Source organism: Coffea eugenioides, chromosome 11 (assembly GCF_003713205.1).
Source record: "Coffea eugenioides isolate CCC68of chromosome 11, Ceug_1.0, whole genome shotgun sequence".
In the NCBI taxonomy this organism is placed as follows: Eukaryota; Viridiplantae; Streptophyta; class Magnoliopsida; order Gentianales; family Rubiaceae; genus Coffea; species Coffea eugenioides.
In genome coordinates, this window is record NC_040045.1 from 32,195,149 (window position 1) to 32,213,490 (window position 18,342).

An 18,342-nucleotide genomic window follows, 5' to 3' on the forward strand; every position below is an offset into this window, starting at 1 on the left:
ATTTATCAAAAAACCACAAAAAAATCTTAAAGGTAATCTATGTTAGATACTAATTAGATACAGTCAGCTAACCTTTTATTTGGCTTTTATTATTACAAAAGCTACACATAATTGAAGAACCACTGGCATATCCTTAGGGCTAATGATCATGAGACGTGACATTTGCCGTTCGAAAGAAGTGATGATACTCAATTGGATAAAACATAGTTCCTGGACTCGCAATTTGCTCTGGCACAAAAGGGTAGTCGATGTTATAATGTTTATTGTTCACTACCACTTGTTTACCTCATTCAGATGAGGTATGTACACCATCTACTTCCCAATTTCTATTTCCATGTTAGTGATGTTATTATTTCTGCATTTCTGATGCATATGCCACCAAGTGCCAGGCTACCATAGTAATTCCCTTGGCGAGGAAGGGAGTGGAGATGGGCTTCTACTCGTATAGCTCATCTGTATCCAACTGATGTAGACATAATTAAAGGTGATTCATTTCAATAATTCTTGCAGACTACAATTTGCATTCATTTCAATGATTCTTGCTGACTACAATTTGCCTCAATAGGTAAATTATTACTATAAAGGCAGTAGTCAGCCCAGAATGCTCCAGCATACTACTAAACCATAATCTGGATAAACAGAATTACCCATTTTACTTCCTGTTCAACAAATGTGATGTTGAAACCAGTGCACTTAGATGATATAAAGCAGTGTCACCCGTGGAATACTTTTGCAAGAACTATTGGATTATCAAACTGCACAGTATTTTATGAATTTTCACCTATTGTTTCCAAGTTCCTACATACTCCAAAACACTGTTACAGACACCACAAGACTGAATTTAACATCATCTAACATCTTCCTAATATGTTTTCAGCCAATTATAACATGGGAACCTGAACTAATTGAACCATTGGGAAGCAAAGTCAAAGTTTTGGCTTTAGTAAAGCTCTGGTGTTAAGTCTTGCTTTTGAACAATTTACTTGCCTCCAACAAGAGTTGGGCAGATGTGCTGTCGGTCCAAGACCATCCAGTTGGGCATAAAATTTAGATAAATTGAACAAACTTTTAGTTAACTACTTCAGTTGGTATATAGAAAATAACATTCCAAATTCATGTTTCTGTAAAGCCAGAATCTATACTATCAGAGTATAGACAGATAGGCAACATGCTATAAAGCTCTAAAGTTCAGGGAATTCATGGTAAAAGGAATGCTTTGCATTATGCATAATGCTAAACATGAAAGAAAAGATTAAACGAGAAGAAAATCAATTCTAAGCTATCACGTCGCAGGATATATATATATATATATATATATAGAGAGAGAGAGAGAGAGAGATAGAGAGACACACACACATAACAACTTACCATTCAAAAAGCGCACTCGAATATCTTTCAAATTCATATGGTCTAGATTATGATCATCTCCAGTTGAAATATGAGGGTGTACTCGTTCACCCTCAATGTCATTTAAGCACGAGATATATCTCTTGACAGTAGGCCAATCAGCAGGTCCCAGTTCTTCATCATCCCCAAGATCACCAAATGCCTCTAATGCTTTATTCAACATTTCAAATTGTGTATATTTTAAAATGCGACTCTGTCAGAGTTTAAAGAGAAAGAAATAGTTTTAGCGGGGAGAGAAATGTTGGCAAATTATCAAAATACAGATTGAAAAAAGAAAAAAAAGGGAAAAAAAAAAAAGAAACAATCTCCATGTTGTGAATGGTCAAAAGAAAATTGTAGAAATTGAGAGTGGATTGACGAGTTCAAAACATAAAGTTTGCAATACAAGACCAATATACTGGTCTTATATTATTGAGAAATTCGTTGTACATAAAGTATTATCTGCTCAGAAAAGACATAGTAGAGGAAAATGTGCAGAAGCCATGAGATACTACACAACTTTCAGCGCTGGCAGGCTAACACAAACTCAATCTATTCTTTTTCAATCAAAGCTGACCAACTTTCAACTTAAAAACAGCCAATCAGCTTGTGTTGTGGATTTTGCCAGTTTCACTGGGTGTGAAGGAAGGAAAAAGGTGCAGACGAAGTTGACAGAAAAGGAGATCCGATGGCAATGGGGATGTCCATAATAGTTGGTCATTGTCCAAAGGGGGTACCAGCATCTGAGGAATTCCCTAAGAAAGCATGACCCTAGGAGCAGAATTCTAAATCCAGAGAGACCAAACAGACCAGAAGGGATACCTTCAGAACCAAGAAAAGCTTAAAGGCGCTTAGGTATAAAGCTGATCAAGTATTGGTACACCAGAAGAAACTGGATTCCACCAGTAATGGGAAAGTATAGCTCCATTAAGCGCATTCTAGATAAAAATACAGGACAATGAGAATGATTAAAAGTAATTTTGTTCTGATACACCCATCTCAACACTATGTACTGAGCAGCAACGAGCATCTTTCTTTATAATCTCTCTTTTCTTGTGGTTAAGAAAGATACAACACCTAGTTTCACATTTTGGTTAATCAGCAATGATAAACAAAATGAAAGTCCAGAATGAGAACCATCCTAACCTTTGCTGCTGATAACTTATCCATATTTAGAATATGCAAAATCAACTGTGTTGTTGATCCATTCACAATAAGCGTAAGAAATACAATTCCACCAGTCAAGAAGACAAACTGCAAAAATTGAAAGAGCAATTCTTATTTTGTCTCCAAACAAAAAATTCAAGTTTCAAAAGAAAATATTCAAGTTATGTACCAGAGTTCCAGTATCAGAAGTGATGTATGACGAATTATCACTGGTACGCTGGAAAAATCAACAGGGTCACAAAGTTCAGCATTAAGTCACAGTAACATTATAACAAATTTTGCATTTAAAGATTGAATGAGGAAGTAACTCAATTATAGATTCAGGGAACAAGTAAATGATCCTCTCGATTCTTGTTTTTAAGTATCTCTTACGAGTCATTCTTCTTTGAATTAAAACCTTCTGACCTAAGTAGTGCCAGAGATTCACGATGAATCCCAAGTCATTCAGAGACACATTTCATTCTTCAATACTACCCCAAAAGCGAGGAACATCAAGATGATGATATCAAGATAGAGTTACCAAGTGTTCAAGAGAATTTTAATGAGAGGAAATGCATCAAAAAGTACGACATCTGGCAAAACCTAGTAATTAGTCAATCCACAAATTCAACAGAATGGATAATTATTCAAAGGAAAAGAGATGAATTGAAAGAAAATCCAAATATGTAAAAGAGAAAACAGAAAACAAGAATCATGTTGAACTTACCTTAACTGACAGGGAAAGTGACAATGCTACAGCCCCACGCAAACCAGCCCATACAAGAATGACAGCTTCTTTCCATTCCAGACCATAGCCAAAATATCGCAGAAATGGAAACAACACAGCAACAACTACAACTCGAGAGATTTGGACAAACACATAGAGGAGGGCGAGATACCCCCATGAATTTTCTGACACAAAATTATACTATAGTAAGTAGAGAAGCCTAATAGACACCAAATAACATTTATAATACAATTTCTATTACTAGATGGAGCAGGAAATCTACATACAAACTGCAGAGACAGAGAGAGAGAGAGAGAGAGAGAGAGAGCATACTCAGAATGGACTTTTTATCAAAGGTATCCAATACAAATTCACAATTGGGAAGTTTTTTGCTCTCTTTTCAATTTTTTGAAGCATTGAGAAATATCTCAAAGTTGGTGTAGTGCGGGTGTTTTTGGATAAAATAGATATATCACTTTCTTTGCGTTTTCCTTTTCTTTTTGGCAAGTATGTTCAAACTTTATATCAGAGCATACAATTATGGCTTTAGTTGAGAAGACTGGACAAATGCCTTCATCACTTAAAAATGTCATTCCTAGGTCAATGAATCGATGCTATAATAAGATGCAGGCTCCAGGGAACTTTCTCCTGAGTTCAGCTCCCTCTAGCTTGTGAAGTGTAGGAGTAAGATGGAACACATTAACTATTGTCAATCTGAGAAACCCCAGACACCAACTCCTGACTTGCATAAAATGTACACAAAAATGGCTCTTAACACTTCTCTGCCTTTTACTTTTAATTATCAGAAAGAATGTAATTAAAGGCCCTCCACTTTCTGATATTCTAAAATCAACAGATGAGCATAATGCCAGAGGAAAACAACAAAAAATCAAGAGTTTGCTCTTCCTGCTGCTGTTAAGTTCTCATGGCACTGATGAAAGCTTCCAACTTTTGACATTCAGATAAATCTCTATTTTTGTTGAAAGATAAAGTAATGAGCTTAAAAGGAATAGCAAGGAGATGCTTATCAAAAAGTTTGTTTAATTGATCTTGTTACAACAAGATAGCATTCTACATGTAATTATATTTAAATTCTATGCCTGCTTGATTCACTGATGAGATAAAATTAGCTGATGCAAAAGACTTGACAAAAGGTTGGCTTCTACCTTTAATAACATAATTCATTTAGCCAAGGATGATATTTTGGCCAACTGGCTGACAAACAAAACCCACCCTTCATGCTGGTTAAAATTTAAACAAGAAAGAAAATGTGAAATCATGTTTGCCATACTAGGTTTATTGTGTACAAGCATGCAAGACAGGTAAGAGCTTTGTCTTTTTCTTCATTTTTTAACTCTAAGAGAGTCATCTGACTAGAGACGAGCTACAAAGAAGATAGAAAAGTCAAAATTTCTGCAACAGTTGCAAGCATCACCCTAGGTAGCTTGGTTTAAAGGAATAGCATTCACTTAGACAATACACTACCAGGTAATTTCCTAGTACAGTAATCATGAAGGACAAACAAGCAACCAAGAATTAAACAAGCCAAATCTCATTATTCAGGTAAGATTTATTCTGGCTAAAATACTATTCATTTCTTCACTTTGAAAGCTGAGAAGCTGTGGTACAAAAAGATAATGCAGAACAGAGAATAAGACTTGCCTACTCTGCCAAGTGCCAAGTTTTATACGGACAAGATTTTCCCAAACAAAGTACACCATAATCCGACATCAATTTAATTGCATGAGAAGATTCCAAGCGAATTTTGATAGAACAAGTTAAGCTAAATGAAAGAAAGAAGATAAAGAAGAAAGAACCACACAGTCCAATGATATGATGATAAGTGCAGAGCCCAAAGTCAAAGTACCATGGGTTTTGAATATGCTCCCATTTCCAAGAATGCCTTCAGCTATGACAACTCCACTGCAAGGACAACCACCAATGTAGTTGCAGACTTAGATGAATGATTATGGAAATGCTCTGCAGTTTATTGAAATAATTTCAACTCCAAACTTAAAAGAATAGAAAAACCAGGACCATAAGACCCCAGCTGCAGGCTTCTATCAAATTCCAAAAACAAATCCCTAGCACCCTTTATCAATTGCCTAGGAGCAACAATGATATACAGAAGAGTAAAACTGATAACTTCACTTCTGAAAATAGATTTCAGGCTCACACTTGAAACATGAGCATCCATGTACTCAAATATACACAAAGTATGGCCATGTGTTGATCACAATAGGATACAGTAACATACATACAGAAATCCAATAGTAGAACACAGAAAACACTGAAACTTTTTTATTGTTTCTAATAAGAGCAAAGGAAAGCAAAGCTACTGATACATAGAAGCTTTTGGAATCTAACTCAAACAATCTGAAGTTTGATAGAATATCTTAATTTTATTATAGTTAGCAATATCTCAAGTATCAACCTGATATGACATGAGCCACCGAAAAATTCAGATGGGAAACGGTTCACCGCTGATCATTTGAACTTGAATTGAAGAACAGAAATTTACAATCCTCTAAACTTGTATCAAGTAGCTGAGTCCCAATTGGGGAGACTGCAGCAGAGGAGCACACACAATTGAAGATTTTACAGCTCTCTTTATTGTAAAAGTTTAAATTTGATGTACAATAAGTTTCTAGATATGCTAGTTTTTGGCATGATTTGGGAAATCTAGTAGCTGTTTTACTCAAACAAGCATGAATATAATGAAAAAGAAGATGAACAGAGTAAAGATAACCAGGAGCATAGGTCAAAGGGAGATTTGTGAACGTGCAAGCAGAAATATGTTCTTATTTTCAAGACGACGACAACAGCAAATCAGACAAGGACAACAGTGATGATGCTACCTGATAAAGACTGAGCTTGTTCCCATAACTAAGGATGTCAAAATGTTTCCTTACCTCAGGATGAAAATTAATGTATTAGCTATATAGGCAACCATCTCCCTGAGACAAAAACAGCACGAGCAACAAAAAAGCTTGTGTTAGAAACAGGCGATATGCACATCAATGTAGATTAAGCAAGTTTAGGAATGCTATAAATTGAAGACAGTGACCAGAAAACTATCAAAAAATAGCAGAGAATTAGATAATAATAATTGAACCATGTGAACTTAGTCAGGTCGTAACTAATTTGAGCAACAACAATCAAAAGGACCCTAGAACAGATAAAGGACAATAGCAGCTCTAAAGTTTACGCACGCCGGGAAAAAATACCCTGTGATGGTGGGGGATTTAGAATTAACCACTACCCATTTATTATAGCAGTTCTAAAATTTATTATCTACTTTCTTTTTTTTTTGTTGAAGGTGACAATTGGCGTTTCAGCTCATCCTCAGATGAAAAGAGCACACGGCCAAGTTTTCTCTGAAAAGGGGAGAAAACCAAAATCTGATTAACCAATAAAACTAATAGAAATCACCAGGCCAATTTTGAATATTAAACAATTGCTTCTTTCATTTCAAACTCTAAGTTGGATAATCTAACACTTAAATTCCCAGTTTGTGTGGTCGTGCAAAGCCATAATAAATATTGCTTTATTGCTTTTACCTGCATTTCAAGCTCAGAATCTCCAAAGAACAAGGACGGATGTTCTATTCTGGATTTTCACAAATCTCTTCCAACATAAAATTCAAACTTTAGGAGTTATTTCCGCAGATCTTACCAGCAAATCTTTTCTGGAGATGATGTATTTTTGTATTTTTTTTGTTTAACATATTTTCTTTTAATTGTTCCCTTCAGTTTAATCTCATTAAAAGATTTTATTTAAAAGACTCTTTATCCATCTTGCATAACAATTTCCTTCTCTCAAGTATGCTTATTCTTAGAAATTACAAAAAAAAAGTTCCCCTTATTCCCCATATAAGAATCATTATAGTGGTGATATACATAAAAATTGGGCTGAGATAGTTACGAAATGTTCCTAAGTTAAAAGATAAGTGCAAGGAAATTACCAAAAATGATGCAAGCTTTGCTGACTTTCGCCCTTAAAGGCAGTCCTACCAACAGCAGAGTAAAACCTGTCTATGCATGTTAAATCAGGAAAGCAATTTTCGAACTAGTGGAGATAATCCATATGAGCGAGTAAAACTTACATTCCAAGAGTCATTACAGTCAAAACGCCAGAGACATCAGATCCTTCTTGAGCCTGCCACATAATAACAGCCTCAGTGTTTCAAAGTAGCCAAAAAACAGAACTGAGACAGATGCAAGATTTGTCTGCTGCAATTTAGCGACTGACAATCTACTAGGAAAAAATGCCCATACAAGGACAACTGTAATGACAATTCTGTGGCATTTGAATTTGCTAAGGATTTAAAGAAGCAGAAAAATTAGATGCACACATTTAAGGGCTACTAACAAAACTTCCTGAAATTTAGGGTTCATGATGTATTATTGGCTCATATCAAACTCAATTTAGTGTAATTAAACCTTAAATTTAGGTTTACAACCTCAGGTAACCCATCCTAAGATGTTTCCTTGGGGTTGCACTAAAATGGTATTCAACTATTCTGAATATGTTTGCAAAGTTCATTATTTCTTCTTTGTTTTTATAATCAGAATTGCCTGCATTAACAATACAGTAATAAAAAAAGTTATTTGATTACATCTAACTTGACACTTTTTCACAGAATTGTGGATCTACTATCACAAAGACCTCCCTGTACTCCACGAACTGAACCTGCAACCACAGTTCCTTTGATTCTGGAGTTGAGAGAAATTTTCTCGTTCAGTTAAAAGTGTGGTATATTTCTATTCAGTTGTTGGCCTTTCTGAAAGCAAAGCTACTTAGTACAGTTTTTCCATGTTTCCAGTTCAATTTTCAACAATTACACAGGAACTCAACAACCATTCAATGATCTAAATCGAAGTTGCAGAATATTCAGAGAATCCATGTACATTGCAACATTTTATGAGATTTATAAGCCACAAGCTGATACAAAATGGAATGCCTCATGGGATAAAGGTTTGAAATAGATGCATACAGTGAAGTACGCAACATAGCTGACAGCAAGTGTCAGTGTAATCTCAATTACTGTGTCATTGAAGATAAATCCCAGCCATAGAACAGATGCAAATCCAAAAGCCAGGCCAATTCCCAAGCTGGATCATGCAAAAAAATCATAAGAAAACTAGTGTATAGCAATCTCAAGTATCATAGTTTGAAATGTACTTACGCCCCAAGAGAAACTTGTGCCAAAAATTTGATAATGGCCCACCAATTAAAGCTATGTCCAAGAACCATTCGGTAAAACAGTTGATATACCACTATTGCTGTCCTGAAAATAGAAACAGCTTCATTAAATAAGACAAAAATAGATATTAGAGATCATTATATAGTAACATTATAACAAAAGGAAAGAAAGAGAGTTGCAAGCTAGAACCACATTCATTTGACCAGACTAGAGATAGAATGCATCTGAACAAAGTGCTTTCACACAATCAATATCAGTTAAGAACATTCGAAGCTAATCTGGAAAGGTGTCCATACCCATCATTCATCAATGATTCTCCTTCAATTATGGTACTCAATTTTTTGCTAGCACCAAGCTCCTTTAGAAGGGCGACAACGGCTACAGGATCAGTAGCACTAAGAAGGCCTCCAAGTAATAATGATGTTTTCCAGCTCCAGTTATATGGAAAAATAAGCTACAGTTTGTTATTACTTAACAGTAATTTGCAACAAATCTACCACATGCAGAAAAGTAGAAGTTGGCAAACCTTCAAAGCAGATCCAAGAAAAAAGGTTGAAATGAGGACTCCAGGCCCAGCAAGTAGCAACATTTGTACCATACACCTCTGCAGTGTGAAATTGTGCTCAACTAATCACATTTAAGATTGGTGATTCCAAGTAAAATGAGCAATTTAAGATAATAATATGTTTTTTTAAAAAAAAAAAATTCAACTAGGGGAGGGTGGGACTGGAGGCAGGGAGAAGGCAGGGGGATTTGAACACAGGACTTCTAATTCCTGAGGCTAATTCCTGAGGCCTCAACCAAGATAATAACAAGCTCAAACAGAACATCTAAGACTGTTGATCTGGGATAATCAGAAAATGTGTAACTTCTAACCTCTAGAATCTATTTGTAGTCCTAAATATAATCAAATCTTAACTCAAAACATAATTCAAGTATAACTGAAAATGAACAGACAAACACTGACTACTCAATCTTCACTTGACATGGCATAATATTGTAATTTCTGCAAATGACAATTACCTGAAGTGTCAGACAAGCAAGAAATTCAACACTGAAGATGCTTACTGAAGGCAGTTAGAGGACACACTACATAGACACTGAAAGATCTTTAAAAAATGAATCTCAGTTTCTAGAAATAACCTTACTATTACCTCATACTATTACCTCTTAGAAGAAGCCAAAGAATTTCAGTCAAAATCTTTTTTCTTTCTCCAGACCCTAAGGGCATCATTAAATTTTAATAAAAGGAAGACAAGTAATTCAATAGTCCAAACTTATATGACCACTATAACGCATAAAAGCAGTTGGTGATGCCATTAGATACCAAGACCTTTATGAAGACTTCATCTATCTAACGGTCAAATGTGACAGCATGGGAGGGTCATGCAACAATTCAGATGGCTTACTCCCAAGAATTCTGCTTCTTATGATATTTCCAAATTTATCTACAAAGAAAATGGATGTGTGAATGAAAGATGCAACTCGTTACAAGGAAAAGCAGGAGACAACATGTGGTGGTCAGATATATAATTGAAGCCAAGAAAGAGCAAAGCAATCTAGTTTACCATATGGTGCCATACCATTAAATGCATATATAAATCCGAACCAGAAAGCGCTCAACGCAACTTTAAACTATCAACCTTGCCTAATAATTACCGGAGATCCTCTCCTCTACAAGGGAATTAAGGGCATAGTGTTAGAAAATTGGCTTAATTTCTTTTAGTTAAGATCCTTATTGTGTGTGGAAGTAACTGATTTCCTAATTGTTTAATTACTTGGGAGTAGTTGCCAAGTTATTTCCTATCTTGTTTAGGAGTTAGAAATTATTTCCTATTCTATATAACTCTAAGAATTAGTATTGGTTTCCTATTGTTATTTGGTTCTTGGCCAAATAATATTCTCTACAAATAGGTAAATTGACATTCTACAAAGACACACAAAAAAAGGAGAGAGAGAGTTCTTAGTAGGTGAGATGGTTGTACAAGAGATGAGCCTGGAAATCAAGCTATAATCTTGTAGTATTTTTTTCTCTCATAATGAAAACAAGTTTTTCTCTCCATGGACGTAGGCTTGGTGATTAAACTGAACCATGTTAATTCTTGGGCGTCACTCATCGTTCATGCTAGTTATTGTTCTATGTTAAATTGTTGATTTTTTTTTCTATCTCACATAGTTGGCCTAATGCCCTAACAAATTGTATTAAAGCTACGTTGGGTTCTGATTAACTATTTGAGATTGAGTGGTTGGTGCTATACCATAGCATTTGGAACTATATAATTTCCGATTCAATCGTATAATGGAACTACAAGTTTCACTCTTTGGCAAAGAAGAGTGAAGGATGTTCTAGTTCAACATGGATTGGTAAGAGCGTTGAATGGCAAAAACAAGAAGCCAGAGAGCATGAAGAATAATAAATTTGAAGAGCTGGACGCAAGGTGTGTGAGCACGATTCGACTCTATGTTATGGACAACATCACAAACAATGTGACAGATGAGGACGATTCTACAGCAGACCTCTAAAAAAAAATTGAAAAAGCTTATCCAATAAATTGCATATGAAGTGGCAACTTTACAAGCTAAAGATGGAGGAGGGTGGCAGCCTCATGGATCATATGAATATGTTCAACGGAGGAACAACTCCAATAGGTTGGCGTAAAAATTGAGCATGAAGATAAGACCATATACTTCTTAACTCAGTCTCTGATTCTAACGAAAGTTTCGTGACGACCCTGTTGTATGGAAATGACACTTTAGAGTTCGAAAATGTGCAATCGTCTTTGTTGGATCATGAAAAACAAATGAAAGCAAACCAGAACATGACACAAGAAGCTGCATTAACTGCTTGATGTGAGAATAAAGGAGGAAAAAAAACTTAGTAATAAATCTAAGGCAGATCGTTCAAAGGCCAAAAGAAAGAGTGGAATCTAGTACTTTGATTGTCATGAGTTTGGCCATATCAAAAGGTATTTGCCCGTATCAAAAGAAAAATGATGAGGAGGTGCATGACATTGCTGAATATGTATCAGATGGAGATATTCTCACAATATCTAAAGGCAATAATACTTCTTCTCGTGATAGTTAGATTTTAAATTCTAAATGTGTTTCACATGTTTGCTCCAGGTTAGACTATTTGATACTCTCCAAATAAAGAAGGTAGGTTTTGCGTTTTTGGGTGATGGATCTACTTATGAAATCAAAGGTCTTAGAGTGATAAAAATCAAAAAACTGAATGGAGAGATTCATTCTTTGAAAGATGTGGCTTATGTCCTAAATTTACGAAGGAATCTAATTTCTTTGAGTTAATTAAAACTTTAAGGGCTACCATTTTTCAGCAGACCTAAATCTTTATCTATCTAAAAGCCAATAAATTGCATTTGAAGCAGCAACTTTATAAGCTAAACATGGAGGAGGGTGGCAGCCTCATGGATCACATAAATACATAAACCAGAATTTTGGATCAACTCCAAAAGGTTGGCGTAGAAATTGAAGATGAAGATAAGGCCCTTTTACTTCTTAACTCAGTCTCTAATTCTTACAAAAGTGTTGTAACGATCTTGTTGTACAGGAAGAACAGTTCCAAAATATACAGTCATCTTTGTTGGATCATGAAAAACAAAAGAAAGCAAACCAAACTATGACACAAGAAGTTGCATTAATTGCTCGACATGAGAAAAGGAAAAAAGCTTGGCGATGAATCCAAGGTAGGTGGTTCAAAAGCCAAGAGAAAAAGTGGAATCCAGTGCTTTTGTTTGTCATGAGTTTGGCCATATCAAAAAATATTGCCCTTATCAAAAAAAAAAATGATGAGAAGGAGCATGATGACGTTGCTGGATATGTATCTAATGGAGATGTTCTCACAATATCCAATGGTAATAATAGTTCTTCTAGTGATGGTTGGATTTTAGATTCTGAATGTGTTTCACATATTTGCTCCAAATTAGACTATTTTGATACTCTCCAAAGAAAGAAGGCAGGATTTGTGTTTTTGGATGATGGATCTACTTGTGAAGTCAAAGGTCTTGAAATGGTGAAAATCAAAATGCTGAATAAATAGATTTGTTCTTTGGGTGGTGTGGCTTATGTCCCAAAGTTACGAAGGAATGTAATTTTTTTGAGCCAATTAGACTCCAAGGGCTACAACTTTTCAGCTGCAAATGGAATCTTGAAAATCACAAATGGCAAGACGATCTTGTTGATGGGAAAGAAGTATGGTAATTTGTAACATTTGATTACTTCAATGGGTTGGGAATGTAGCACAATGATGGGGATCCAAGAAAACTTTCAAATTGCAAATGGTGATGAGAGGAAAAATCTTGCTATGGGAGAAAGTGGATTGATGCCCTCTCACAAGTCAACTAGATGTTGGAATTGGATAGCTACACACGTTCATTTGCCGATTGATCAATAGAAATCAAGACCATATTGATTCGAGTGTGTAACTAGGCACCAAGGAAAAACGAGTAGAGGAAAATGGTTGTCCAACCATCTCTTTTGAATTTGATATGGAAGGAAAAGAAGGACAATGCTGGACATGTTGTTGATTTGAGGAAGGAAAAGATGATACAATAGTTATGCTTTTATTTATGATTTGAAAGAAAATGTAATGATTTAAAAGATATAAAAGGATGTTTTATATTTTGAATGTAAATTCATTAAATTTTGCTTTCCTTTCCCTCCGTCTCCGCCACACTTGGACAAAAAACAACCATAAACAAAATGACTAGGTCATATCCCTTACTATATGTCATTTCCCTCCTAAAAAATCAATTCAAGCACAAAATACCTAACAACCCTTCTAATGTTTTCCTTTCCTTTCCCTCCCATTCATTCAATCCAAAGGATGCTCAAGAGTTCAAAGGCCAAAATTTTTAAAAGAGAAAATGTTTCAATAGTGAAATATTTGAAGTAAAAGAAAATGTTGAAGAACCTTTATCTGGTGCACTTCCATTAAAAAGGAACTCTCAAAAAGAAGTGCAGGAAGGAAAACAGCCAAGAGAAGGTCAGGATCAATCCTTGCCCCTGCAGAGAATAGATGTTAAATCATTCCTACTATGGGTAGTTACAAATCTTAAAGTGTTAAGACATGAAATAATTAGAAACTGAACTCACAAAGACGAATGCCATCCCCAATCTTTCCTAGCCGATGCCTGGTTCCATATTCTGCAAAAGGGATGCATCAATAAGAAATCAAATATCAGGTCAAATATCAATCATAGCAAGTAGAATATCAAACTAGTCACTGAAGACGGGATTTTTAAGTGGAGCTCTTGGTAAAAATTAAGTATCAATCATAGCAAGTGGAATATCAAACTAGTTTCATATAACACCGCTGAAGACGGGATTTTTAAGTAGAGCTCTTGGCAAGAATTAAGTAAGCAGACATCCACAGAAGAAATTTGCAATTAGTTGCTCCCTTCAATAATCTTCCAAATGACACAGACATCACAAAGGCAATTATTTTTGGAGCAGTACAAGAGATGGTGTAACATTACGCAGCCATATCTACCTATTTTATCCACGAGTCACATTTACAAGTCAGCAAAACAAAATATGATAAAACTTGACTAATGCAACCATATGGAAGTTCATTATGTATTAGCTCAATTTTACCAAAGAAAATGATAATGCTTGCTTTGCGTTAGGCCAACCATAGAGAGTAGACTGTGTACTATTGCCAAACGCTTGATTAATTAGATCACTTTTCCATCTCAAGCTCAAGTTAGCAAGACAACTTAGAAACCATCTTGATTGTTAAGTTTGTTTTGAATATAAATCTTTTTAGACAACATAAATTTTTCTCACAAACTCAACCCTACCTGAAGCATGAATAGGAATCAAACAAGAACAAAGTAGAGGCAAATTTATGACCACACTGAAATTTTTTTGACCAAGCTAGAGCATGCAATTAAGAATGAAAATCTCGAGGCAAGATAAAGCATTGAAACGTCATGCCTCAATTGATACATAGCAGCAATAAAGCATTGAAACGTCATGCCTCAATTGATACATAGCAGCAATAATAAAGGCTAGAGTTATGCAACAACTGTCCATATGCATGTCCATAGAAAGACTGGATAAAATTAACAAAACTGTAAATAGAAAAGAAGGACACATTTTCCCTCGGACTCTTATTTACACACTACCATGAGAGTTACTGTAAGCCAGCAATCTGAACCTAGTTGTAATACCTCCTGTAGTAATCCCTACAGAATATTCCTTTTTTGTCCTTCATTAGACCAATAATACCAAAGTCAGTGTCTCATAGAGCTTTTCACCTAAAACATTTCAAGCGTCCCAGAACCACAAAAGTCAGTCTTCACCAGCCAAAAACAGCACCAGCCTAGCTGTTACTTGCAACACTAACCATCACAACCTCCTCGAAAACCGTCATACTATCCAAAATATCTTTAAAAAAGAATCTGGAAATTCACTGACAATGTAATAGACACATTCTATTGTGATATGGCAACTAATCTGAGCTGCCAAAGTACACAGCAAATATGTATAAGAGCACTGAGCTGTAGAATAACTCCATGGAAGATATTTTATATATTCCCTCACCCCAATTCCCCCAAAAAGCAAAAACTTTTAAACATATATTCCCTACAGCTAAGGTTGGGCACATTTACAACTAAAACAAGTATACAAAATGAAGAGAAAAATTGATAAGTCAAAGACTTTGAATTAAGGACATAAGACAACTGTGTATTTGCAAAACTTGAGTTGTAACTTTTTAGTTGAGAAAAATCTTCTGCTCTTTCTTTTCGTTGTTTCCTTTGTCTATATGTACACATATAATTATTAAAAATTCAAGGCAAATAATATAGATGAACCGACCAAAGGCCCTAGCTCAAATCAATGGAAATATACACCTTTCCCAGTTGTCAGTTCTCAATTAAAATCATCTTACTTTGTATTTTTTCTAAACAAAGAGACCAAGCAAAAGAAGGAACTCAATCAAAGTTTTAGAGCAGCCAAAAAGTGCAATTCAATACCAAGAAATTTAGGGAAAGCTTGTGAAGATCATTATACAAGGCACATTGGTGCTGCCTTGGACTTTCTCGCACTATGGTCTTGTAAAACTCGACAGAATAGAGTAATAATTCACTTTCCTCACTTGACTAATGGCTAGTTCGGGAGTTTAGGAAAGAAAAGAAAAGAAAAGAACAGAAACCTTAAGTTAGAAAAGAAAAGAAAAGACTAGAAAAGATTGCAGTATCTTTCCATGTTATTTGGGAGTTTTGAAGGAGGAAGGGAATGAAGTAATTTTCCTTTGTTTGGAAGTGGAGAAAAGTGAAAAGAAAAGATTGTGTTTTACATAAACAGCCTTAAATCTTAATTTTAGATGAGTACTCTATTAGGTTATAGTCGTATTGTAACCTTTTTGAGGGTAAAAGTGGTACACGATAGTTCACTTAACTCACTCCACTTTCTCATGTTTTCCGCCCAGTCTTGGGCAGATAGCTTTTCTAGCTTGGAAGGGAACTGATATCCTTCCTTTTCTTTTCAATTCTTTCCTGTCCAAAGTCCCAAATGTGAGAAAGATTCAACTTTCCTTAGTAATCTTTTCCTCTCTCACCAAATCTGCTCTTCCAAATGAATTGAAAGAGAAGATATAGATGAAATATTGTAAGCATAATAGGATGAAGGAGAAAAGCCAGAAGTTCAGAACACAGAAAATGGTATTGAAAACAAGTGAAGCAAAGTGAAGAAACAAAAATCCAAGAATCATAATAGACTATCTTAAAGACCTAGATCAGCAAGGTAAAAAGTTGGGAAAAAACAAAAATTTAAAATAAAAAAAAAAAGAAAGAAATGCTGCTTGGAATCTGGGCAGTGAATCTAGTGAATGACGGAGTAATATAAAGTATTCTGAAAATCAAATGGCAAAAAAGGCTCTAGAGGGTTTAAAGAATTCCCACCAGACAAGGAAAAAAGAGGCAATAGGAAAAGGGGGACTGCAAGATAGCCTTTGAGTGATCTTCTCCATCTTCAGGACATTTGTCCATCCGTCACTAAAGCACTTTTTCTTTTCTCTTAATAAACTGACTTATTTATTTTCCATTTTTTAATTTTTTCCTAACATGATTTATGAAACAGGAAGGAGCTAAGGGGATTAAAGTTCCGTGTCAATCCAATCCAATCTGAGTTTAATGGTTCGACCAAAATCAAAGTAGAAAATGACTAAAAGGATTAAAAATGGGCATAATTTTGGACAAACTATTATTACAAAGGGCATTTGTATTAACTTCTGTACAAAATGAATGCACTGTTTATACAAAGCAGTGAGTTTGTTTGGATAGAGAGAATTTGGAAAAAAAAAATTTTGCCTCACAAATCCCAATCACCTTTTTATTCCAAACAAACTCAGTACTTTTTGGTACAAAAGTCAACACAATTGTTCATAATCATTGTACGAAAGGTTTTCCAGTAACTCAAACACGGGTAAATTCCAAATATTACCACCCTCTGAATCCAATGCTTCCCTGCTAAAGATTTACAATTTTGCAGAAGAAGTGACACCAAGCAAAGAATAGAAGGACCATAATAATAAATATTGTGCCCTTTTATCAAAGGTTTTGGGGTACACAATAAGAAGTGGACCCGTATCTATTTGTTTACACAATTTGAATATTCTAAGATATTTTACACTAGAATTTTACGGTGGCTTACCCTTTTTTGTATGTTTATCCTGTGTTCCAACGGCACATCACATAGATGATATAGAACAGAAAACTTTATTGATTAGTACTCCAAGCATGTTGATTTTCACTAATTTTGCCAAAAACAAAGACGTAGATACTGCAGAATCCCCAGTCACAATAAAAGCAATTGAGCACAACATTTTATTATTATTTTTTTTTTACACACAAACACGCAGTGGAACAAATTCTATCGGCATAAAAGCTAGTAACAGAAATTTTCGAAGAACCTAAAGATCCGATGCCGATTCCCAGAACAAGCAAAGCAACGGTATACGGGACTCTGGTGCCTCTGAGTACATGCCGGCAGGCAATGCCTAAAACCAAGCTGATTCCGACGAAGATGACCGCGTCCGTCGGATTCGAAGAGTCCGCCGAAGAATTCTCTTCCAATATTCTAAACGGCAGAATCTCCTCCGCCGATAGAATCGACGCCATTTCTCCTAAAAGTTCTGTCCGTTAAATTCAACACAAATCAGATGCATGAATGATTCATAAACTATATAAATCTGTTCGCGAAAACGTCTCTGCGAGAAGAGCTCACCTTTTTTGTTCTGATCCGATTGGATTCCTAGTGTGTGTTGTGCGTGTAAGAGAGGAGATTTGTAACTGGTTTTTGCCACAGGAACAGATGGCGGCTCTTTGGCCTCAGCTTCTCAGCTATCGCTGTCAGCATTACATTTTGCCTGTGGTGCGGTGCTAAACGGCTTATATACGTACACATACGTAACGAGATTGTCAGACGAACAGGCGCGAACCAACTTTCGGTTTGTTGCGTGCATAATATGTTGCGGGACGGTAAATTCTGATTCAGAAAAGTGTTTTACTACTTTTTACTGCTTTGTTACTTATTTATTATTCGATATGAAAAATCGTTCAAAACGTTTTCATATTTTGTAAAATAATTTTTTTCATTTTTTACTTTTAAAAATATAATTTTACATCTATTACAAATTCATATTGATAAAATTTGGTGCCTACCTAGATTTCTGGCTAGTTTTTGGACGGAATTTATCACGTGCGTTGCACGTGATCATTTTTTAGAAGTAAAATTATCAAATCAAAATTTATATAATCCATCTATAGTCCCTTATATTTCACAAAATAAATTATTTCGTCCCTCACATCTTATAAAATAAAATTTTCCATCCCTCACATTTTACAAAATGAAT

The 18,342-nt window shown here is 35.3% G+C and overlaps 1 protein-coding gene across 1 annotated transcript in view; it reads right to left on the bottom strand.

The window, feature by feature from the left end:
• The window catches only part of LOC113751682 (sodium/hydrogen exchanger 8-like), a 29,726-nt gene extending 12,047 nt beyond the window's left edge, over nt 1–17,679 (bottom strand). The window contains 15 exon segments of the mRNA XM_027295778.1: nt 1,369–1,600; nt 2,533–2,640; nt 2,723–2,770; nt 3,260–3,444; nt 5,127–5,182; nt 6,172–6,216; nt 7,224–7,289; nt 7,365–7,417; nt 8,256–8,373; nt 8,448–8,549; nt 8,762–8,919; nt 8,992–9,069; nt 13,396–13,487; nt 13,578–13,628; nt 17,401–17,679. Of these exon segments, the coding sequence (XP_027151579.1) occupies nt 1,369–1,600; nt 2,533–2,640; nt 2,723–2,770; nt 3,260–3,444; nt 5,127–5,182; nt 6,172–6,216; nt 7,224–7,289; nt 7,365–7,417; nt 8,256–8,373; nt 8,448–8,549; nt 8,762–8,919; nt 8,992–9,069; nt 13,396–13,487; nt 13,578–13,628; nt 17,401–17,608 (1,600 nt within the window). The 5' untranslated portion in view covers nt 17,609–17,679.
• Between the last annotated feature and the right edge of the window lie 663 nt (nt 17,680–18,342).